This window comes from Oncorhynchus keta, chromosome 34 (assembly GCF_023373465.1).
Source record: "Oncorhynchus keta strain PuntledgeMale-10-30-2019 chromosome 34, Oket_V2, whole genome shotgun sequence".
NCBI classification, from domain to species: Eukaryota; Metazoa; Chordata; class Actinopteri; order Salmoniformes; family Salmonidae; genus Oncorhynchus; species Oncorhynchus keta.
This window is the reverse complement of record NC_068454.1, coordinates 73628393-73654547: the sequence shown is the minus strand read 5'-3', so window position 1 is coordinate 73654547 and position 26155 is coordinate 73628393. Positions and strand designations below refer to the sequence as shown.

Below are 26155 nucleotides of genomic sequence, written 5' to 3'. Positions count from 1 at the left end.
ACAGCACAAGGGTTGTGATAGTTTTAAAACTGCCATAGAGTGTATTAGTAATCAAACCGTTATGCACATATTGCATCTAAGTGAGTCAATTAACTATTGTGAACCACCAAATGAATGAACACTGACTAAAATAAATTGTACAATTATAGTGTTGTGCCTTTTCATAAATTTTCCCTTGACACCGTCTACACTGCTCACATTCATCATTCTCTGAACTGAATGAAGTAGAAACCTGAGAGAGACTGAGAATATTTTAGAATGGCAGAGAGAAAGCAACACGGACCAGACCAGACCAGACCAGACCAGACCAGACCGGACGGACGGACGGACGGACGGACGGACGGACGGACGGACGGACGGACGGACGGACGGACGGACAGACAGACAGACAGACAGACAGACAGACAGACAGACAGACAGACAGACAGACAGACAGACAGACAGACAGACAGACAGACAGACAGACAGACAGACAGACAGACAGACAGACAGACAGAGACATCAGTGATGGGAGTGATAGCTACAGACTGTGCTGAAATCGGAGTGTTATCTCGGTGAGAGTTGACAGTTGAGATACAAGGTTCAGCAGGGGTGTCTGGCTGGAGGGGTGTGACCCGCAGGACATTTCTCCCGGGTCTCACTGTGTGGACTGCAGACATCGATCCTGGAACACAGTCAACACACTCAGGGCTCTGTTTCATTCAATCAAAACCATAATCTGACTAACTGGGATACATGAAACACGTTCAAATAAACAGAGAGAATGGACCTTAGTGTGAATAAACCATTGAGATACTTTTTTGTTAGACATTGTGAAGAGTGTGTTGTTGTTGAGTTTGTGAATTCTGAATATGTGCAAGAATACAGATTTCAATGAGTTACATAAGAGGCAGTAAAACATACTGGTTTATGTTCCACACAAATGTTGACAAATCAATTATGGGAAAACTTTCAGATAGTTAAAATGCTTAACACTTCATTCAAATTTTAAAAAAATCTCTTTCATTCACTGATATGCAAACGTTTTTGAGGAGAATTGAGGCTTTCCTTCGTATGCAGAATAGGGCATTGCAGCATAAATAGATTTCAGAAACCAATCCAAGTGATAATCTGGATGCATTGCATCACCTGTCTCAAGTGCAATGGACTTTGTGTAGGCGAACGAGTGTGTGGATGTTTGTCCTATAGGTACAGTGGGTTCGTGTGTGTCTGGTGCGTGGGTGTGTGTGCGTGCGTGCGTGCGTGCGTGTGTTCGTGTAGGTGTTTGTGTGTGTGCGTACCTGTGTGCATACTCATTAGATGACGTTTGTTTACTCTCCTCACTATATCATGGTGTCTACTTTCAGATTGCTTTACAGACAACTCAGCCACCAAAGGAGACTGTCATTTAATTCACTGGGATCTGTACACCCACTACAACAGGAGGTCATCTTTTTCTCTCTCTCTTCTCAACTTTTATACATATATTATTTCAATGCTCCAGTAATCTCTAAAAATATACATGTATTAATGTATTATTTATTTATTTTCTCATGTATTTTAAGATGCATCGTCCTTTCGTATCAGTTATAGTTTCATTGATGCCTGATCAGAATGGTGTGATTTCTAGTCTAATAAATAGACAGGCATAGCATTTAACTTCTTCTAAATAATGCATATAAATTCATATTGTGTTTGCTTTTTTCTTTCAGAAATGAACGGAAAGTTGGCATTAGCCTTAGTGCTTGCACTCCAAGGTAAGACCGAGAACCTGCAACACACACCCTGCAGAACTCAAACCAGATTAGTGTTTTTTCATCAGAAATGAATGCTTATAGGTAGCTTCATGTGCATGTAAAATATTGTTTACTGTTCTCAAATGTTTAATTCATAGATTTTAGATGTATGTATGAGTAGCTTTTTTTGTGTGCAAAAATGCTATATATCCATTGTTTAGCTGGAATGGAAGGTTCGTATCCTGTATACTTGACTGGGATATGTGGCTGTCTCACCGAGTTAGCTTAAGATGGATATGAGCATGACAAATGACAAAAATGTCAAATATAAAGGTTTTACATACAGATCTCATATTACTGTGTTGAATATTTTTTGATAAAAAAAATAATTACTGTATATTGATGTCACAAATGTATCATTTGTACAGTTCTCTATAAAAAAATGTATCTATTTGTCACATTTGACTGTGTAAAACCTGATTGTAATACAACTTCTTTCTGTGGGAGAGGCGGATATCTAACATTTGACTAAAAAACATGATTATTTGTCTCTGAAATGAATCCCTCGTGATATTTGAAACAAAGACATGGCTGTCATTGAACAATCCCATGCCACGATTAGACAAAAACGATCTCTTCCATAATGTCTTTAAACAATCAAAGCAAATTTACCAACATTTATGAAAATGGATATATAGTGTTCATTCCAGCCGTTTATACAACAGAAGGTAATAGCTACCTTTGACCTCCAGCTGTGAACATGTCAGTGACAGTGAGAGAATATGTCAGCCAACAGGAATGCATAGCACAGTTAGTTGTATCTGAGAGGTGATAGGCTTTGAACTGTGATGGACTTGTGGAGGTGATCGACCGACCACGTTGAGCAGTGACACTATGGGCATCAGACCCCACTGCTACACAATCTGCAGGGATAAGAGAGACCTCATATGTCCGGTTGAAATGGCCTTTGATTATTTCAGCCGAGTTTACTCATCATGAGAAGGGATCAAACCAAGTGACCAAACTATCTCCATTACACAGACACTAAATCAACTTTACTGACACACACTGCCTGTTTATGCGAAGCATTTTACTATATTAGGTTTATTTTGTGGCTATAGTTCGTCCAGTGGTTTTAGATACTGTATAACAGCAGTCAATCAAGTCAAGCAAGTGCAATTAATTAATAAATACTATCTCTTCCCTGTCTCCCCTCCAGTCTCTGTGTGCCTGTGTCAAGTACCAGAGCCAGACAAGGAGCTGGTGGAGAAGTATGAGGCCATGAAGTCTGTGTTCTACAAGAGGCTGATGAACGCCTACGGCAAGGTGCAGGCTGCTGTGGGGCCTATGACTGAGAACCTGGGCCAGGGCCAGGGCCAGGCTGCCAAAGACTACATCGAGGAGCTGCAGGGCAACCCCAAATTCCTGAGCGCTGTCAAGATCGGAACGTGAGTGCCCCACCGCGACACAACCAAGTTAACTTGTCGCGTCAATCCAGACCCTGCATCTGTCAGTCTGTCAATGTCCTGTTGTCCTGCTTGTTTGTTTATCTGTTTGTCTGATTTACTGTCAGTTCTTCAGTCTATCTGCCCATAACTTTGAAATAGGATTTCAAACAATTATAGGATCTTAGATATTGGCCCTTCATGCCTATAAACATGTTAACTAGATATTTTACCATTCTCTATTAACCAGTGGACACATCAGAACTTAAAATACAATTTAATGTATTTCAATTACATTTCAAAACAAGTATTCAGATCATCGTTATTTGAAAAATCAAATAGTTGGAAATACACTTGGAAAGTATTTGAAAAAACTTAAATACACTGGCTCAGATCCCATGCATTTAACCCAGGTATTTGAAATGCTTTCAAATACAATTTGGAAGGTTACTTGTTTTAGATCTCAAATAACCATTCAAATACTCAAACAAAAGTACTTGTTTTGGGCTGTGTATTTCAGAATAATCCAATACACAGATATAAAAATTTAATTTAAAAAACTCAAAAACACATGCATTTTAACCCAGACACATAGGATGTTAACCTATAACATCACTGACATCTCCTGTCTCTATGTGTGTGTTGTCCAGTGGTCTGGCCCAGGAAGCAGCACCCTTGGTGGACAAGGCCCGTATGGCCGGCCTGGGTCTGTACGGACAGTATGTGCGCCCCCATGTCGGCACCTACCTGGACGAGGCCATCAACTCCATCAAGGTTTACCTCGACAAAGTCCTACCCGCTGAGGAATGAGCCCTAGATAGCCTCTGTCGCATCGGACCGCCCCACACGCTTGTACCTTTCCACACAGGGCCTGGCTCTGCTTTAGCTGTGCTCCTGATACATGTATTAAATGCTAGAGGGGGGAAATACCTGAAGGTGATTGAGAAGAGAAATGCACAATGCAAAACGCATCCCCTCCCGGTTTCTATGTCAACACTTTCCTAGACATGACTGTTCAAAGGGAAACGAAAGTCAAATCATGCTAGATAGGAAGATTGACATCTCGAAAGAGCTTTAACATTCATTCAACATTGTGCATGTATATAACTATGTGTTTGATACTCTAACAGGAGTTTGTGTGTGTGTCTGTGTGTGTTTGTGTTCAATAAAGATCTGAAAGTTGAAACTCTCGACTGATACCTGTGCATCATGTTTAATTAGGGTACAAAAACATTTTTACTCATCCATATGAATAATAATATCATGAACCACATTTTTCTTGAACCACAAGTGAGAAATGTTGATCAAACTGCTTAATTGTTTATTATTAAGACATTATGGTAGCACTTTATTTTAGGGTAAAGAAATGACCAGTTATGTAATTATTAACATTATTCATTATTTAAGAGTTAAATGGTAACATGGTAAATACACAATTATAACCTATAAAAACAGGTGTTTTGTACCTCACGTTAGTCTCATTCCAAACTCCGTAAATTGTTGGTTATCTGCACAAACCCAGCCTTTACTATGTATCATCCATACCCCAATTATCTTAATCATTGATTTACTAAGTAAATAAATGCATAAACAAACAAACCGTAGATATAGTTACAAGGAAATGACAGGGGATGTTCCCTAGTGGGCTAAGCCGATATGACGGCTTGGTGGACAAAGGGAAGTGGGTCTGGAATGAGAAGGGCGGGAATTACAAGAGTCACTACACAGTTGATAATTATATTGATTGAAATGCTAATCCTTTGCACATGAAACCTCACTCATTCGGAAATAATTGCAATCAATATATATTTACGCCCAGTGTGTCGTCGTGATCTCTGTTGGAATCGTATCCCAGGTTGACATAATTTCTAGCTGCAGACTAGCAATTAGTATCTAAGAATTTCTCTTATTCTGTAGGGATCGATAATCTCAGAGTCTAACCATTTCCAGCCGTGTAGCCAGTGTTCCACGTGGTATGGTTAGGAATTCAATAACTATTCGCAATCACAGCTCACGCTGTGGGTTTGCTTAGTTTAAACTAAAACCTGTGCCCCCTCGGTGTCCAGCGAGGTACGCGTGGTCTGAAGAGGATTTCCTCAGGAGAGTTTTTTATTCATAACAATAGAAAAGGAGCTTCTATGATGACAGATCATGTCTGTGCTCACGAGGGCAGGCCAATGACTTAGTTAAACTTTAAAGGGAATACAATTATCTCACATTAGAGGCTTAACATCACATTACATCATTTCAAAAATAGTTGAATCTTTACTCATTCATTTTATGCATGAATTAGATGCAAACCCCATAATTGAGAAATGTACACATTCAGAGATATAGTTATGTGTGTTTCCTGTCCTTTCTGAGGTCACCAAACAAAACACACTCATCATACCGTCCCTTAAATGTCCACGTACCATTCCCACCTTATCACAAGTGGACTTTTTGTATCAAATTCCCGTTCAGGGGATTTAGGAGTTCGCCATGTGAAATCCTTTGTTCTCTCATTCTGCATGGCCAAGTGGAGAGAGTCTCCGCCAGGAATTTACGACCTGAGATAACACACAGAGACAGAGAGAGAAAGACAGAGACAGAGAGACAGGCAGAGACAGAGAGAAAGAGGCCACGATCTGTACCCAGAAAGGGCCACATCATGACAACAGGACAGATGAGAACATGACAGAACAGAGGAGAACAGGACAGATGAGAACAGAACAGGACAGGACAGATGAGAACAGGACAGATGAGAACAGAACAGGACAGGACAGATGAGAACAGGACAGGACAGATGAGAACAGGACAGATGAGAACAGAACAGGACAGAACAGAGGAGAACAGGATAGATGAGAACAGAACAGGACAGGACAGATGAGAACAGGATAGATGAGAACAGAACAGGACAGGACAGATGAGAACAGGATAGATGAGAACAGGACAGAACAGAGGAGAACAGGACAGATGAGAACAGAACAGGACAGAACAGAGGAGAACAGGATAGATGAGAACAGAACAGGACAGGACAGATGAGAACAGGATAGATGAGAACAGGACAGAACAGGACAGATGAGAACAGGATAGATGAGAACAGGACAGAACAGAGGAGAACAGGACAGATGAGAACAGAACAGGACAGGACAGATGAGAACAGAACAGGACAGGACAGATGAGAACAGGATAGATGAGAACAGGACAGAACAGAGGAGAACAGGACAGATGAGAACAGAACAGGACAGGACAGATGAGAACAGAACAGGACAGGACAGATGAGAACAGGATAGATGAGAACAGGACAGGACAGATGAGAACAGGACAGATGAGAACAGAACAGGACAGGACAGATGAGAACAGGACAGATGAGAACAGAACAGATGAGAACAGGACAGATGAGAACAGGATAGATGAGAACAGGACAGAACAGAGGAGAACAGAACAGGACAGGACAGATGAGAACAGAACAGGACAGGACAAATGAGAACAGGACAGATGAGAACAGAACAGGACAGGACAGATGAGAACAGGACAGATGAGAAAAGAACAGGACAGAACAGATGAGAACAGGACAGATGAGAACAGAACAGATGAGAGCAGGACAGATGAGAACAGGACAGATGAGAACAGGACAGAACAGAGGAGAACAGGACAGGACAGAACAGATGAGAACAGGACAGATGAGAACAGAACAGGACAGGACAGATGAGAACAGGACAGGACAGATGAGAACAGGACAGAACAGAGGAGAACAGGACAGGACAGAACAGATGAGAACAGAACAGGACAGATGAGAACAGGACAGATGAGAACAGAACAGGACAGGACAGATGAGAACAGGACAGAACAGAGGAGAACAGGACAGATGAGAACAGGACAGGACAGAACAGATGAGAACAGAACAGGACAGGACAGATGAGAACAGAACAGAGGAGAACAGGACAGGACAGATGAGAACAGGACAGATGAGAACAGAACAGGACAGAGGAGAACAGGACAGATGAGAACAGAACAGAGGAGAACAGGACAGGACAGATGAGAACCGGACAGATGAGAACAGGACAGAACAGAGGAGAACAGGACAGATGAGAACAGAACAGGACAAGACAGATGAGAACAGGACAGATGAGAACAGGACAGAACAGAGGAGAACAGGACAGATGAGAACAGAACAGGACAAGACAGATGAGAACAGAACAGGACAGGACAGATGAGAACAGGACAGATGAGAACAGGACAGATGTGAACAGAACAGGACAGGACAGATAAGAACAGGACAGATGAGAACAGGACAGATGAGAACAGGACAGAACAGAGGAGAACAGGACAGATGAGAAACAGGATAGATGAGAAAAGAACAGGACAGGACAGATGAGAACAGGATAGATGAGAACAGGACAGGACAGATGAGAACAGGATAGATGAGAACAGGACAGAACAGAGGAGAACAGGACAGATGAGAACAGGATAGATGAGAAAAGAACAGGACAGAACAGAGGAGAACAGGACAGATGAGAACAGGACAGGACAGAGGAGAACAGGACAGATGAGAACAGGATAGATGAGAACAGGACAGAACAGAGGAGAACAGGACAGATGAGAACATGATAGATGAGAAAAGAACAGGACAGGACAGATGAGAACAGGACAGAACAGAGGAGAACAGGACAGAACAGAGGAGAACAGGACAGATGAGAACAGGATAGATGAGAACAGAACAGGACAGGACAGATGAGAACAGGACAGAACAGAGGAGAACAGGACAGATGAGAACAGGATAGATGAGAACAGAACAGGACAGGACAGATGAGAACAGGATAGATGAGAACAGAACAGGACAGATGAGAACAGGACAGATGAGAACAGAACAGGACAGGACAGATGAGAACAGGACAGATGAGAACAGAACAGAGGAGAACAGGACATTTACATTTACATTTACATTTAAGTCATTTAGCAGACGCTCTTATCCAGAGCGACTTACAAATTGATGCATTCACCTTATGACATCCAGTGGAACAGCCACTTTACTATAGTGCATCTAAATCTTTAGGGGGGGGGGGTGAAAAGGATTACTTATCCTATCCTAGGTATTCCTTAAAGAGGTGGGGTTTCAGGTGTCTCCGGAAGGTGGTGATTGACTCCGCTGTCCTGGCGTCGTGAGGGAGTTTGTTCCACCATTGGGGGGCCAGAGCAGCGAACAGTTTTGACTGGGCTGAGCGGGAACTGTACTTCCTCAGTGGTAGGGAGGCGAGCAGGCCAGAGGTGGATGAACGCAGTGCCCTTGTTTGGGTGTAGGGCGTGATCAGAGCCTGGAGGTACTGAGGTGCCGTTCCCCTCACAACAGATGGACAGGACAGATGAGAACAGAACAGGACAGGACAGATGAGAACAGGACAGATGAGAACAGAACAGAACAGAGGAGAACAGGACAGATGAGAACAGAACAGGGCAGGACAGATGAGAACAGGACAGAACAGATGAGAACAGGACAGGACAGATGAGAACAGGACAGATGAGAACAGGACAGAACAGAGGAGAACAGGACAGGACAGATGAGAACAGGACAGATGAGAACAGAACAGGACAGGACAGATGAGAACAGGATAGATGATAACAGGACAGAACAGAGGAGAACAGGACAGATGAGAACAGAATGGGACAGAACAGGACAGAAGACAGAACAGGATGGTCCAGAACAGTACTTGGATGTGTTTGAATACCCATACTAACATACTATATACCACATACTTTGAGATTTTTCTAATTATTATTATTATTTTTTTTAAAGTCAATGTGATTTCCAAATGTTCCCTTAGTTTACCACCACTACCAGATACCTTTGTGCTTTGTGCCACTGTGTGATCCATACTGACAGTAGGTTTGGGCGATTTTAAGATTCCATCTTCTATTGCCCATTCCCTATTTGCCATAGCAAAATGCATTTCAATACATATGCGATAGTTAGACTATTAACATAATGCAAGAGACCAATGTAGATACAATACCTCATAATGTCAAAGTGGAATTATGTTTTAAGACATTTCTTCAAATGAATTAAAAATGAAAAGCTGAAATATCTTAAGTATTCAACCCCTTTGTTATGCAAGCCAAAATAAGTTCAGGAATAAATTATGTAAGCCAATGACACAAAATCTAAATGTAATCCATTTTAAATTCAGGCTGTAACATAACAAAATGTGGAAAAAGTCAAGGGGTGTGAATACTTTCTGAAGGCTCTGTATAGGCTTGACGGAGTTCGATCTCAGAAAGTTGACTAGAGAGAGAACAAACAATTAGAAGATAGACTAATTGAATATGAAATTGAAACAAACCTGGTACGTTTCTGATTTACTTGACCAAAGTATAGGAAAAATAGAATGTCGGACGGGAAAATCCCTCTTTGCAAACCAAACAGCCAATAATATAGGCCTACACATAGGCTACTGTCAATTAAAGTTGCAGTAAACGTTATTTTGATAAAGTTCAACTTGTAAACTAATAAGCCTATTATGCCTTTTGCCTATCAAACTTTAAAAATACTAAATTTACAATCAGATAAAACAAATGAATATTTATAATATTTAATAATTCTTTATAACACTTAAAAACTCATTCAAATTGGCTTATGCTAAAAATGAAAAGGCCTATTAGGATATGTCTTTTGCCTACAGAACTGTACAAATCCTAAATATAGCCCTAAGTTTGAAAATATATTAAGTATCTTAAACAAAATAAGTATAAAAATGACCTAAATGAATGCAAAAAAAAAACTGTGTAACTAAGTAATTCAAGGTTTCCGTGCATCCTCCACCAACTCAACAACTCCCCCATTTCTCTCTCCTCCGAATCCTCCTTCTCCCTGACTGGCCCTGGTTTACTCCTCGGCTCCGCCGACTGCTCCATGTGCCCCCCAAAACCCCCCAAATTATCTTGGGGTTCCTGTGGTTCCTGTGCCACCTTTCCTCCTGTTCCATCTCCACCTGCTTCCATTGGAGGGTCTTGTCCCCTGCCATTACCTCCTCCCAGGTCCAGGATGTCCTCCACTCATCTTTCTCCCAGGTCCAGGATGTCCTCCACTCATTTTTCTCCCAGATCCAGGATGTCCTCCACTCATCTTTCTCCCAGGTCCAGGATGTCCTCCACTCATCTTTCTCCCAGGTCCAGGATGTCCTCCACTCATCTTTCTCCCAGGTCCAGGATGTCCTCCACTCATCTTTCTCCCAGATCCAGGATGTCCTCCACTCATCTTTCTCCCAGGTCCAGGATGTCCTCCACTCATCTTTCTCCCAGGTCCAGGATGTCCTCCACTCATCTTTCTCCCAGGTCCAGGATGTCCTCCACTCATCTTTCTCCCAGGTCCAGGATGTCCTCCACTCATTTTTCTCCCAGATCCAGGATGTCCTCCACTCATCTTTCTCCCAGGTCCAGGATGTCCTCCACTCATCTTTCTCCCGGGCCCAGGATGTCCTCCACTCATCTTTCTCCCGGGCCCAGGATGTCCTCCACTCATCTTTCTCCCAGGTCCAGGATGTCCTCCACTCATCTTTCTCCCAGATCCAGGATGTCCTCCACTCATCTTTCTCCCAGGTCCAGGATGTCCTCCACTCATCTTTCTCCCAGGTCCAGGATGTCCTCCACTCATCTTTCTCCCAGGTCCAGGATGTCCTCCACTCATCTTTCTCCCAGTCCCAGGATGTCCTCCACTCATCTTTCTCCCAGGTCCAGGATGTCCTCCACTCATCTTTCTCCCAGGTCCAGGATGTCCTCCACTCATCTTTCTCCCAGTCCCAGGATGTCCTCCACTCATCTTTGTCCCAGTCCCAGGATGTCCTCCACTCATCTTTCTCCCAGTCCCAGGATGTCCTCCACTCATCTTTCTCCCAGGTCCAGGATGTCCTCCACTCATCTTTGTCCCAGTCCCAGGATGTCCTCCACTCATCTTTGTCCCAGTCCCAGGATGTCCTCCACTCATCTTTCTCCCAGGTCCAGGATGTCCTCCACTCATCTTTCTCCCAGTCCCAGGATGTCCACTCCTCATTCACACGCTGCTTGGTCCTGGTTTGGTGGGTTATTCTGTCACGTTCGTCATAACGAGGAGACCAAGGCACAGCGTGATATGAGTACATTCTTCTTTTAATAAAGAAAGAACACTAACCAAACTAAAACACAACCGTGACACTATATAGACCGGGTGCTGACATGCAACTACACATAGACAATAACCCACAAAACCAAAATGGAAAATGGCAACCTAAACAGGATCCCCAATCAGAGACAACGATAAACAGCTGCCTCTGATTGGGAACCAATTCAGGCCACCATAGACCTACATTACCTAGACATACAAAAACCCTAGACAGGACAAAAACACACATACCCACCCTCGTCACACCCGAACCTGGCCAAAATAATACATAAAACATAGATAACTAAGGTCAGGGCGTGACAGAACTGCCAAACAGGAGAAGATGTGCTTTGAATTCTTCCCCACCAAGTCAGCCATCTTTTTTCTGATTTAGCATAAGGCAGGCTATATAGGCTTAGTGAAACCCAGTCGCTTCCTTTTTTTACAGTCTGAATTAAAAATGTTTAAGTAGGCTGATGGACGAAAGAAGCACTTACCCAGATGATCAATATGAAATAACAATAAACTACACTTGATATGTCTATAAGAGGCATATTCTCATTTAAAAGGTAGGTGAATATAACTGATATGAGTATTTTATATGGACAAATAGCCCTACCAATTTGAAAAAAATCATGCAGTCTAGACTAGATAAAAAATAACTAGGCATAACATTGTTCAGCTAAAAGACCAATGCAGATTCATCATAATTCACCTCATTATTTTTTATTATTTATTTTTTTAAACATTTAAACAACCCACAGATACGGCATGGGCTTCAGATGAGATATTCAATGATATCAGATCATGCTACCCCACCATTAAAATGATGCTCCAAGAACTTATTTATATTTTTAGCCATTTGTTTTGAAAGTGGTGCTCGCAATCCATAATGGGCCCCCATTTTTTGTGTACTATGTCATCCAATTGTGTACTGCGTCACCCATTTCATATGATAAGTTATAAAACAGAATACAAAAACTGATAAGGGCAACTTGAAACAGTGCGATTGAGCAATCTTACAGAGACTAAGAGGAACAGGATGACATGTCCCTTCTTCAGGCCATATAAGATAACAAATCACATTTTCCTCTTCCACAAATCCTGCAAAAATATATACACTACCAGTCAAAGGTTGGGACACACCTAGTCATTCAAGGGTTTTTCTTTATTTTTTACTATTTTATACATTGTAGAATAATAGTGAAGACATCAAATCTATGAAATAACACTTATGGAAACATGTAGTAACCAAAAAGTGTTCAATAAATCTAAATATATTTTAGATTTTAGATTCTTCAAAGTAGCCACCGTTTGCCTTGATGACAGCTTTGCACATTCTTGGCATTCTCTCAACTGTGGTAGTCACCTGGAATGCATTTCAATTTAGCACCATGTCCAAACCGGACGTGCATGTGCGTCCGTGAGCACCATCGTGCGCAAATTGATTTTGTCCCCCCACACCAAACGCGATCACAACACGCAGGTTGAAATATCAAAACCAACTCTGAACCAATTATATTAATTTGGGGACAGGTCAAAAAATATTCAACATTTATGGCAATTTAGCTAGCTTGCAGTTGCTAGCTAATCTGTCCTATTTAGATAGATAGCTTGCAGTTGCTAGCTAATCTGTCCTATTTAGATAGCTAGCTTGCAGTTGCTAGCTAATCTGTCCTATTTAGATAGATAGCTTGCAGTTGCTAGCTAATCTGTCCTATTTAGATAGCTAGCTTGCAGTTGCTAGCTAATCATTCCTATTTAGATAGATAGCTTGCTGTTGCTAGCTAATTTGTCCTGGGAAATACACATTGAGTTGTTATTTTACCTGAAATGCACAAGGTCCTCTACTCCGACAATTAATCCACATAAAATGGTCAACAGAATAGTTTGTAGTCATCTCTCCTCCTTCCAGGCCTTTTCTTCTTTGGACTTTCTATGGCGATTGGCAACTAACTTTCATAATAAGGTGTATTACCATAACCGATCTTTCAATCACCCACGTGGGTATAACCAATGAGGAGATGGCAAGTGGGTATATGCTTCTAAAGCCAATGAGGAGATGGGAGAGGCAGGACTTGCAGCGCATTGTGCGCCACAAATAGAATAAACTTCTATTTTAGTGCTTGGCAATGTAGACCCCTGATGGGTGCAATGCTTGAATAACATGTATGTGTACATGTATTTTGCAATGCTCGCGCACGCGGCGAGTCCGGATTGGGTATGGTGTAATTAACAGGTGTGTGTTGTTAAAAGTTCATTTGTGATATTTCCTTCCTTCTTAACGTGTTTTAGCCAATCAGTTGTGTTGTGACAAGGTAGGGGTGGTATACAGAACATGGCCCTATTTGGTAAAAGACCATATCATGGTAAGAACAGCTCAAATAAACAAACAGAAACGACAGTCCGCCATTACTTTAAGACAAGAAGGTCAGTCAATGCGAAACATTTCAAGAACTTTGAAAGTTTCTTCAAGTGCAGTTGTAAAAACCATCAAGCACTATGATGAAACTGGCTCTCATGAGGACCGCCACCGGAACGGAAGACTCAGAGTTACCTCTGCTGCTGAGGATAAGTTCATTAGAGTTACCAGCCTCAGAAATTGCAGCCCAAATAAATGCCTCACAGAGTTCAAGTAACAGACACTGTGAAATATATTTTCAATAAAACAATTTTTTTTTTAAGCTGGTGGACCAAAACTGAAAGTAAAAGGCTCAAGCGCGAGTCTCCACCATGGGATGAGGTGAAGGGAGATTTGTTTTGAATGCAGCCTAGTGCTGGTGCAATTCACCAAGCACTAGGCTGCATTCAAAACAAATTTCCCTTTGAAACACTATCATTCCACTATTACAGACATTTTCTGAAGTTACAATGCAAATATTAAATAGAAAATCCTATGTGTAGCACCCTTAAGTTGCTGTATAAAATATCTGACATTGAATTCCCATTTGAACTGTTGTGCTTTTAAATGGTTGAAAGTACAGTGATAACACATTTAGGTGACAACTAAATCAAAAATCTGACATCGATTTTACATTGGAATTTGCATGTGCTTTTAGATGGTTAAAATCATAGTGATAACGCATTGGGAATTCAGCAAATTTTGGGCTATCTTGTTGAATCTGTGAAAATAGGTTGTAATCTCATTGATCAACTTTTATCCAATTCACCACGTTGAAATTATGTGGGGATAACATATCCATCTTTGACCCACTCTCTCACTCTCTTAAATCAACACCTGAACGGAGGAGTGCCCTTTGACTCAGATCATTTTTAAAAATCAACCAGTCCCCAATCAAAACCAATCAGCAAGCAGTATAGCTTGTCCTGTTACATTTCAATAGAGCTATCTGCATTGGAAAATACACAGATTCAACATACTGCCAACATACTGACTCCAGCCACTTTAATAATGGAAAAACCTATGTAATAAATGTATCACTAGCCACTTTAAACAATACCACTTAATATAATGTTTACATACCCTACATTACTCATCTCATATGTATATACTGTACTCAATACCATCTACTGCATCTTGCCTATGCCGTTCTGTAACATCACTCATTCATATATTTTTATGTATGTATTCCTCATCCCTTTACACTTGTGTGTATAAGGTAGTTGTTGTGAAATTGTTAGGTTAGATTACTCGTTGGTTATTACTGCATTGTCGGAAATAGAAGCACAAGCATTTCGCTACACTCGCATTAAATCTGCTAACCATGTGTATGTGACAAATAAAATTGGATTTGATTTGATTTACCACATCTTACACCAACAGTAAATATAATTAATTTCTTCCCTCTGCGTCTTCAAAGTCCCTTGGTGAGGAGACTGTCGCAGCTGTGGGTCCCTACTCTCGTTAGGTTCACCTCAGACAGCACACAGAACCTTTCCATTATGAATGAAGAAAAGAGCCCTAGTGTTTCACCACAGGAAACCCAGTAGGGCAGAAACACATGTGAAATTATAGTGGCACCCAGTGGTGCAGTCGACTCAAATGACTCTGACGTCAGACTTCAGGCACATCTGGAACAGTTTGAAATACTGTGTTGTTTTATGTCAACAAATGATCTTGAAATAAAAACATGAATAGCAGGGAAACAGTAGACCCTATGTGTTTCTTGAGGAGCATGATTCAGTTGTATGAGTCTGTTTGACCAGTTTGTTCAGTTCTGTATTATTAGACACATTTGTGTAATGTAGGATATGTTCATGCACATCTCCCAGATTTGTATGATGAAGATTACAAACCAGTACAGAATAGAACAGTCCAGAACAGAATAGGACAGAACAGTCCAGAACAGAACATTCCAGAACTGTACAGAATAGTAGAGTAGAGTACAGAGGAGGGATAGAACAAAGTTTCCTGAACTGGGCAACTGAGTCACACAAGTCCAACATGTTTTTCCCACATACTGTACAGTGTGGGTGGTCAATCACAAAGTGCAACTATTACATGTCTGCTGTTGCTGCCCTGTTTCACTGCACCCTCTTGCCAGGTCGCTATGTAGCTGAATATGTTCTTCATAACCTACTTGGCTAAATAAAGGGCCTAAATTAATAATTAAATAAACAAGACACACCAATTAAAATATGTTTACTGAGTTTGATCTTCAATCTCACTCCAAAAGCTAATTCTATGCCAAACAGATTGGATAATGATCAAGGGCACAACCCTCCCCATTTGACCAATGATTGTTGAGAAGGGATATGGTCACAAAGTTTTTGCTTTAGTGCTACAGATGATCTAAGTAAATGTGCATTACTCTGTCCTTGTCCGTTCCCTTGCTATGTCAACTCATTTATTAATATCTTCTATTCAGTCAACACTTTTAATTTTACAGCAAATCTCAAAGTGATTTACAAATGTCAAGACATTAGGTGCATACCAGCCTGTCCCTTCAGCTTATCACCACCTACCAGAGACCTGGTCATAGTGACAGGGCACAAAACAACCTGACGTGTGACAGGGAATCAGGTGACTAGTGTTTACACAGCACTAAGTTTAGTATACAAAGAAAATAGGCTTTCCATATTAAGGCAAAGTTCAGTATTTCACAACTTAATGTTGTGTACACCTGAAGATTTGAATGATACAGTTTAAACAGCCCACAGCTACAGCACTGGGCTTCACATGAGATATTCAGTGATAACAGATCATGCTGCCCCATCATTAACTTCCACTGGTAGTGAGTCATTGACGGATAGTTTACCAGCACCACTTGGTGAATCTTTGTCTTAGTTTACCATCACCATTTGTGTGCAGTGGGGTTTGTGCTAGCCTGTAGTAACCAGACCGACGTGTCAATGGTTATCTAGACTTAGGACTGTGAGCTTAGGTAAGGGAGGGGGTAGGTGGAAGGTGGTGGTGGTGGTGGTAGAGGGTTGTAATATGAACACAATATGTAATATGAATGGGTTACTCTACTGACTTAAAAAGACCAATAAAAATCAACCAGTCCCCAATCAAAACCAACCAGGATAACTTGTTCTGTTACATTTCAAAACAGATTCCCTACACTAAACTCAAATGATACTAAATCAACAAATGATGAACATGTTACTGTCGTAGCATCTCCATCTTTGACCCTGTCTGCCCTCTCTCTCACTTTCTTTATCACATACACAAACACCTGAACAGTGGGTGTTTATCTCAGAGGAGTGCACTTTGGCTCAGAGAACGACAAGTCAATACATCACCACTCATATATACAGTGCCTTGCGAAAGTATTCGGCCCCCTTGAACTTTGCGACCTTTTGCCACATTTCAGACTTCAAACATAAAGATATAAAACTGTATTTTTTTGTGAAGAATCAACAACAAGTGGGACACAATCATGACGTGGAACGACATTTATTGGATATTTCAAACTTTTTTAACAAATCAAAAACTGAAAAATTGGGCGTGCAAAATTATTCAGCCCCTTTACTTTTAGTGCAGCAAACTCTCTCCAGAAGTTCAGTGAGGATCTCTGAATGATCCAATGTTGACCTAAATGACTAATGATGATAAATACAATCCCACCTGTGTGTAATCAAGTCTCCGTATAAATGCACTTGCACTGTGATAGTCTCAGAGGTCCGTTAAAAGCGCAGAGAGCATCATGAAGAATAAGGAACACACCAGGCAGGTCCGAGATACTGTTGTGAAGAAGTTTAAAGCCGGATTTGGATACAAAAAGATTTCCCAAGCTTTAAACATCCCAAGGAGCACTGTGCAAGTGATAATATTGAAATGGAAGGAGTATCAGACCACTGCAAATCTACCAAGACCTGGCCGTCCCTCTAAACTTTCAGCTCATACAAGGAGAAGACTGATCAGAGATGCAGCCAAGAGGCCCATGATCACTCTGGATGAACTGCAGAGATCTACAGCTGAGGTGGGAGACTCTGTCCACAGGACAACAATCAGTCGTATATTGTATACAAATCTGGCCTTTATGGAAGAGTGGCAAGAAGAAAGCCATTTCTTAAAGATATCCATAAAAAGTGTTGTTTAAAGTTTGCCACAAGCCACCTGGGAGACACACCAAACATGTGGAAGAAGGTGTTCTGGTCAGATGAAACCAAAATTGAACTTTTTGGCAACTATGTAAAACGTTATGTTTGGCGTAAAAACAACACAGCTCATCACCCTGAACACACCATCCCCACTGTCAAACATGGTGGTGGCAGCATCATGGTTTGGGCCTGCTTTTCTTCAGCAGGGACAGGGAAGATGGTTAAAATTGACGGGAAGATGGATGGAGCCAAATACAGGACCATTCTGGAACCTGATGGAGTCTGCAAAAGACCTGAGACTGGGACGGAGATTTGTCTTCCAACAAGACAATGATCCAAAACATAAAGCAAAATCTACAATGGAATGGTTCAAAAATAAACATATCCAGGTGTTAGAATGGCCAAGTCAAAGTCCAGACCTGAATCCAATCGAGAATCTGTGGAAAGAACTGAAAACTGCTGTTCACAAATGCTGTCCATCCAACCTCACTGAGCTCGAGCTGTTTTGCAAGGAGGAATGGGAAAAAAATTCAGTCTCTCGATGTGCAAAACTGATAGAGACATACCCCAAGTGACTTACAGCTATAATCGCAGCAAAAGGTGGCGCTACAAAGTATTAACTTAAGGGGGCTGAATAATTTTGCACGCCCAATTTTCAGTTTTTGATTTGTTAAAAAAGTTTGAAATATCCAATAAATGTCGTTCCACTTCATGATTGTGTCCCACTTGTTGTTGATTCTTCACAAAAAAATACAGTTTTATATCTTTATGTTTGAAGCCTGAAATGTGGCAAAAGGTCGCAAAGTTCAAGGGGGCCGAATACTTTCGCAAGGCACTGTATATATATACATATACAGGCTAGCTCACCGCAGCCTCTCAGCTACTGCCTGCTATTCATTCCTGTGGAGGAGAAACAGTAAGTACAGCCATGTTCGTTTGGTTCACAATCTTTTGGTTGGCCATCTTTTAGTTCACCATCTTCTTTAGGTGCACACACCTTCATGGGGAGAAAGAAAACACTTCTGTAGCTATTTCAGGGTGCACGTCATGATAATATCACCGTTAGAAGGTTTTGTATTGTATTGTATAAGCTGGGTACTACACATATCTGTCTACAGACTGTTGGACAGAATGCTCTCTGGGAGAGATCAAGTAGAGGGTATTGAGAGGAGTTCCAACTGAACAGAATAACTAAATAAATGATGGCATGTCTATAAAGATGTAGGATCTTCATTTGATCACCCTGTTGTTACAGGACATTTAAATGCAAACGTGTAGTATATGCAAGATTTAAAAAGGCTTCTAAAGTTAGCAATTTAACATTTCAGAGTTGATTTGCTTACTAAAAATGTAGCAACCCCAACAAAAATGTCTATTAATTATAATCCACATAATAATTCACATTTCCTGTTTTTCCAGGATTATTTTCCTGCTGTGAGAAACTGGTCACAGTAAGGTCCTGCATATGTATGTGGACTGCTGCATCATAGTGAGATACAAACCCAGAGAAATTATAGTTTTATTGTCATTGAAAACAACCTCAGAATAGCCTTACCTTAGTCATTGGCAACCCGTTAGTGTCACGTTCTGACCTTTATTTTCCTTTGTTTTGTCTTTATTTAGTATGGTTAGGGCGTGAGTTGTTTGTCTATGTTTGGGTTTCTGTTTCAGCCTAGTATGGTTCTCAATCAGAGGCAGGTATCGTTAGTTGTCTCTGATTGAGAATCATACTTAGGTAGTCTGGGTTTCACTGTTGGTTTGTGGGTGTTTGTTTCCTGTGTCAGTGTTTGTGCCACACGGGACTGTTTCGGTTTGGTTTATTTCATGTTATTGTTTATTGTTTTGTATTTCATAGTGTTCAGGCTTTTCTTATTATAATTCGTCATGAACATTTACCACGCCGCATCTTGGTCCGATCCTTACTCCTCTTCAGATGAAGAGACATGTTTGAGATATAATAGAAGAGATTAGATGAAGCTGAGATGAGATCAGGCTAAGAGCAGAGCTGAAAAGGAAGAGGAAATGATGCTGACTTGTGGATAAGTTGATGTATGGTTTATCTGACCCTCACCAAGATGTTTGCTTTGCACATAGATCTGAGTGACATCATGAACAAGCTTCTGGTCATCACTGTGCTCGTCACTCTTCTGGGCCTCAGTAAGTACACAGCCGGACTGACCAACTGGTGGTGTTCCAGGATGTGTTTTTTGCTGCCTCAATGTGCACCCCGTCAAGAGCTACAAAACATCTATCAGAACTACAAAACATCCATCAGCACCGCCTCTAGCTGGCTGGACAGCATCAAGGGCCTGAAGCTGGAGGAGAAGGCCAAGTATGACACAGACACACACACAAGAACGGAACAGCAGGTCAAAATAGCAGGCTGACAGTTAATGCATTGTTCATGTGTCTGTGTCCATCAGGAATGCCTTTGTTGATACCAGCATGGTGGTGAGGACCTACTCCGGCATCCTGCAGGACCAGGTCTACCACATCTTATACCAACAGTAAAGACCATTCCTTGTTTCCCTCTGTGTCCCCAATGTACTCAAAATGTCTTGGCGAGGAGAGCGTCGCAGCTGTGGGCCCCTACTCTCTCATCCTGGAGCCTCTGATCAGCTTCACCAGACCTCCAACCCTCTGACGTCCCCCTGGAGTCTGTGTGGATTGAAATACAGTATTATTTAATGTCAACATTTTACATTTTAGTCATTTAGCAGATGCTCTTATCCAGAGCGACTTACAATTAGTGAATTCATCATAAGATAGCTAGGTGAGACAACCACATATCACAGTTGTAGCAAGTACCATAAAGTAGCTATCAGCAAAGTCAGTGCTAGTAGTAAAATCCTTTAAATGTTTTTTTTTTTATGTCAACGTATCTTTAAATAAAAACATGCGTTTGTAGAAAACCAGTAAACCCTATGTGTTTCTTGAGGAGCATTATTCATATGAGTCAGTACGATCATTGCACTTTGTGTTTTATTATCAGACAAAGTTGAGAGACGTAGGATATGTTCATGCATATCTCCCACAGGTTTGTGACCTCAATATGGTTATGTGTACAGTTCAAGTCAGAAGTTTAAATACACTTAGGCTGGAGACAACTTGTTTTTCAGCCACTCCACAAATGTCTTGTTAACTCTAGGGTACGTGGGACGGTAGCGTCCCAACTGACAAACATCCAGTGAAATTGCAGGGCTCCAAATTCAAACAACAAATCTCATAATTAAATTCCTCAAACATGCAAGTATTATACACCATTTTAAAGACAGACTTCTTGTAAATCCAACCACAGTGTCCAATTTCAAAAATGGCTTTACGGTGAAAGCATACCATGTGATTATGTTAGGTCAGCGCCGAGTCACAAAAAAAACATACAGCCATTTTCCACCCGAAGAGAGGAGTCACAAAAAGGAGAAATAGAGAAAATTAATCAATAACCTTTAATGATCTTCACCAGATGGCACACATAGGACTTCATGTTACACAATACATATATGTGTTGTTCGATAAAGTTCATATTTATATCCAAAAATCTCTGGCGCATTATGTTCAGTAATGTTTTGCCTCCAAAACATCTGGTGATTTTGCAGAGAGCCACATCAATTTACAGAAATACTCATGAACGTTGATGAAAGATACAAGTGTTATACATAGGATTAAAGATAAACTTCTCCTTAATGCAACTGCTGTGTCAGATTTCAAAAAAGCTTTACGGCGAAAGCACACCATGCAATAATCTGAGTACAGGGCTCAGCCACCAAAACAAGCCATACAGATACCCACCATGTGGAGTCAACAAAAGTCAGAAATAGTGTTATAAATATTCACTTACCTTTGATGATCTCCATCAGAATGCACTCCAAGGAATCCCAGTTCCACAATAAATGTTTGTTGTGTTCGATAAAGTCCATATATATGTCCAAATACCTCCTTTTTTTGCGCGTTTAGTTCACTAATCCAAATGCACAAAGAGCGGGCACTAAGTCCAGACAAAAAGTCAAAAAAGTTCCATTAAAGTTGATAGAAACATGTCAAACGATGTACATAATCAATCCTCAGGATGTTTTTATCATAAATCTTCAATAATATTCCAACCGGACAATTCCGTTGTCATTAGAAAGGAAAGGGAAAGGAGCTTGCGCTCACGGCCGCGCACGATAAACAACTCATGGCTTTCAGCTAAGCCACTTACTGTGAGTGGTCTTATTCTCTCCCCTTTTACAATAGAAGCCTGAAAAAAACGTTCTAAAGACGGTTGACATCTAGTGGAAGCCTTAGGAAATGCAATCTGACCCCATTTACACTGGATATTGGATAGGCAATCACTTGAAAAACTACAAACCTCAGATTTCCATCTTCCTGATTGGATTTTTCTCAGGTTTTTGCATGCCATATGGGTTCTGTTATACTCAGAGACATAATGTCAGTTTTAGAAACTTCAGAGTGTTTCCTATCCAAATCTACCAATTATATTCATATCCTAGCTTCTGGGCCTGAGTAACAGGCAGTTTACTTTGGGAATGCTTTTCATCCGGACGTGAAAATACTGCCCCCTACCCAAGAGAGGTTAACAAATTATAGTTTTGGCAAGTCAGTTAGGACATCTACTTTGTGCATGACACAAGTAATGTTTCTAACAATTGTTTACAGACAGATTATTTCACTTATAATTCACTGTATCACAATTCCAGTGGGTCAGAAGTTTACATATACTAAGTTGACTGTGCCTTTAAACAGCTTGGAAAATTCCAGAAAATGATGTCATGGCTTTAGAAGCTTCTGATAGGCTAATTGACATAATTTGATTCAATTGGAGGTGTACTTGTGGAAGTATTTCAAGGCCTACCTTCAAACTCAGTGCCTATTCACTTGATATCATGGACAAATCAAAAGAAATCTCAGCAAGACCTCAGCAAAACAATTGTAGACCTCCACAAGTCTGGTTCATCATTGGGAGCAATTTCCAAACGCCTGAAGGTACCACGTTCATCTGAACAAACAATAGTGTGCAAATATAAGCACAATGGGACCACGCAGTCATCATAACGCTCAGGAAGGAGATGTGTACTGTCTCCTAGAGAAGAACGTACGTTGGTGCGAAAAGTGTAAATCAATCCCAGAACAATATCAAAGGACCTTGTGAAGATGCTGGAGGAAACAGGTACAAAAGTATCTATATAGCCACTGCTCCAAAACCACCATAAAAAAAAGCCAGACTACGGTTTGCAACTGCACATGGGAACAAAGATCGTACTTTTTGGAGAAATGTCCTCTGGTCTGATGATACAAAAATAGAACTGTTTGGCTGTAATGACCATCGTTATGTTTGGAGGAAAAAGGGGGAGGCTTCCTTACCGTGAAGCACGGGGTTGGCAGCATCATGTTGTGGGGGTGCTTTGCTGCAGGAGGGACTGGTGCACTTCACAAAATAGATGGCATCACGAGGAAAGACAAATATGTGGATATATTGAAGCAACATCTCAAGACATCAGTCAGGAAGTTAAAGCTTGGTCGCAAATGGGTCTTCCAAATGGACAATGACCCCCAAGCATACTTCCAGTTGTGGCAAAATGGATTAAGGACAACAAAGTCAAGGTATTGGAGTGGCCATCACAAACCTCAAACCCATAGAAAATTTGTGGGCAGAACTGAAAAAGCGTGTGTGTGAGCAATGAGGCCTACAAACATGACTCCGTTACACCAGCTCTGTCAGGAGGAATGGGACAAAATTCACCCAACTTATTGTGGGAAGCTTGTGGTAGGCTACCCGAAACGTTTCATCCAAGTTAAAAAATTTGAAGGCAATTCTACCAAATACTAATTGAGTGTATGTACACTTTTGACCCACTGGGAATGTGATGAAAGAAATAAAAGCTGAAATAAATCATTCTCTCTACTATTATTCTGTCATTTCACATTCTTAAAATAAAGTGGTGATCCTAACTGACCTAAGACAGGGAATTTTTACTAGGATTAAATGTCAGGAATTGTGAAACTGAGTTGAAATGTATTTGGCTTAAGGTGTATGTAAATTTCTGACTTCAACTGTACATCATGTCTCAGAGTTTACAATATGGACAATATGGAGTCTCACAATGCCTTCTGTACATAACTATCACCTAACACTGAGTCAACTGCCTCTCCTCTGAATAATAGAAGCAGGTCATATAGAGGAAAAGGAAAACACAGATTCCTGTGACTGTTTCTGACAGACAGGTTCTCAACCAGAGCTTGAGTTTCTAAATGAGTGGAAATAAAGGGTGTCCTTTGGGTTTCTGATCTCAGAAAGGTTTGAAGTGAGCTATTCATGGTCGGTTTGAAACAGACAGAAATAATACATTTTACCTCAAATATGATCATGTTCACAGAAGATGTACGAGCCTGGAGTTACAATACCACAGAGAAGAACATCTTGAACTGTTAGTTAATCTCTTCATGGGGTGGTGATACACTAGCAGGGATATGGCCAATCTGATGAAGCCTAAATCTAAGATTCATTCAAACAGACTCAAAATGTATTCAAACTAAATACCTCAAATCCCTGAGTAGGCTTCTTCTGAGTACCTACGTTTCCCCATCTTGATTTCCCAATTCTCTCACAACTTTATCTGTCTCACAAGGCCACATTGTTGCCTTCTCTTAGTAATCAACCCACAGTTAATGAATAGCCTCACTTGATATTACTAAACGAGGGCACTGCACATTGATACAAGGGGTTACATAATGGTAGAGCACACGGAGTACTTTCATTACAGTGAAAAATGTACTTCAAGTGATAGGAATGAAATGAGTAGACTTATCTCTCTTGTTTGTTTTTTCCTAATGGTGACAGTAAAAGGACATAGCACCTGTACTACAAAGAACAACACATGGGTCTCATACTAAAGGGCCAACATGTGTTTTAAATGAAAGAGCCTTAAGTTTTTTGTTCTGTTTGTTTGTTTTTGCTTTGTTTTTGTTGTTTTAATAATTTAAAATATATATTTGTACTTATGTCAAAATTGTAAATTGTTTGCTCTTATACAGATGTAGGATCTTAATTTGATCACCTTGATGCAGGAGAGCTTGTTGTGTATTTGAGGTTTAAAAAGGCTTCTTTTTCGATTTCCACTTGACTTGATTTTCCCAGAATTTCCCTATATCAACCCTTACAAAAATGTCCATTAATCAAAATCCACATTATAATTCACATGTCCTGTTACTGCAGGATTGTTTTCTTGCTCTAGAAAACTGTCTCAAATTAAGATCCTACATTTGTATGTCCAATAAAAAAATATATATATTACAAAAATTCTGTAATTGAATGAGAGAAGTGCCAGGAAAACAAAGCACAGGTGCAGCCCAGGCAGTCAACTCCCAGAGATCTAAAGGCTAGAGACACAGATATACAGGTATAAAAGAACCACAGACTAAACCCAGAGTCTAATACAGAGACCAAGACATGATGAAGCTGCTACTGCTGGCCTTGGCTTTGGGGTGTGCAGGTAAGACTGTAATACACAGTATCTACAGCATCATGAGACAGTTATGCAATGCCTGGGGTGACAGGTAGCCTAGTGGTTAGAGCGTTGGACTTGTAAGATCAAATCCCAGAGCTGACAAGGTAAAAATGTAATTCTGCCCCTGAGCAAGGCAGTAAACCCACTGCTCCTAGGCTGTCATTGAAAATAAGAATTTGTTCTTAACTGACTTGCCTAGTTAAATAAAGATAATAAAACGCAAGCGCATGAAGAATGATACCTTCTTTTAGAGATAGGTTAGGGAAGGAGATATACACTGAGTGTACAAACATGAACATTATGCTCTTTCCATGACATAGACTGACCAGGTGAATCCAGGTGAAAGCAATGATCCCTTATTGGGAGGCTGCTGGTGCAACTCAATATTAGGAAGGTGTTCTTGATGTTTTTTACACTCAGTCAATACACTCAGCTATACTATGATCATTTCTCTCTCTCATTTAGCGGCTGTTCCAATGAAGGAGAATGGAGCGTTGTTGCAGGAAGTTTGCCAACCCCATTCCAGACCCTGGCAGGTCTACACTAAGGGGGGGCTGGTATGGGGACGGAAGGTGCCCTCATCAATGAATGGTGGGGTCTTACCGCTTGGAACTTTGTTGAGTAGTTATTCCCCCTTTTTTCTTTCTTGAAATCAGTGTAAAACGCATGCAGCCCATATGTTCACAGAAAGGTTCCTCTCCTCTCCTCTCCTCTCCTCTCCTCTCCTCTCCTCTCCTCTCCTCTCCTCTCCTCTCCTCTCCTCTCCTCTCCTCTCCCTCCCTCCCTCCCTCTCCCTCCCTCCCTCCCTCCCTCCCTCTCCTCTCCCTCCCTCCCTCCACTCCACTCCACTCCTCTCCTCTCCTCTCCTCT

At 41.0% G+C, this 26155-nt stretch overlaps 1 protein-coding gene and 1 long non-coding RNA gene across 4 annotated transcripts; both read left to right on the top strand.

The window, feature by feature from the left end:
• Positions 1-1305: 1305 nt before the first annotated feature.
• On the top strand, positions 1306-4351 carry LOC118376304 (uncharacterized). The gene is made up of 4 exons (XM_035763007.2): positions 1306-1425; positions 1692-1736; positions 2935-3163; positions 3811-4351. Exons 2-4 carry the CDS (start codon positions 1694-1696, stop codon positions 3968-3970), a joined length of 432 nt encoding a protein of 143 aa, XP_035618900.1. The 5' UTR covers positions 1306-1425; positions 1692-1693; the 3' UTR covers positions 3971-4351.
• A 5893-nt stretch (positions 4352-10244) lies between these two features.
• LOC127914877 (uncharacterized) lies at positions 10245-11164 on the top strand. Of its 3 annotated transcripts, none has more exons than XR_008089383.1 (3): positions 10245-10339; positions 10406-10504; positions 10670-10948. It is a non-coding gene; the product is annotated as an uncharacterized LOC127914877 (long non-coding RNA). The 3 variants fall into 3 exon arrangements; XR_008089382.1 differs by adding an exon at positions 11099-11164 and having other exon boundaries at positions 10249-10504; positions 10670-10867; XR_008089381.1 differs by adding an exon at positions 11000-11081 and having other exon boundaries at positions 10249-10504; positions 10670-10867.
• The last annotated feature ends 14991 nt before the right edge of the window (positions 11165-26155 follow it).

Bases quoted from the DNA above. Each gene is read 5' to 3' on its own strand.
- LOC118376304 (XM_035763007.2), top strand. From the start codon at position 1,694: ATGAACGGAAAGTTGGCATTAGCCTTAGTGCTTGCACTCCAAG. The intron at 1,737-2,934 runs GTAAGACCGAGA...TCTCCCCTCCAG, and splicing joins CTTAGTGCTTGCACTCCAAG to TCTCTGTGTGCCTGTGTCAA. The intron at 3,164-3,810 runs GTGAGTGCCCCA...TGTGTTGTCCAG, and splicing joins AGCGCTGTCAAGATCGGAAC to TGGTCTGGCCCAGGAAGCAG.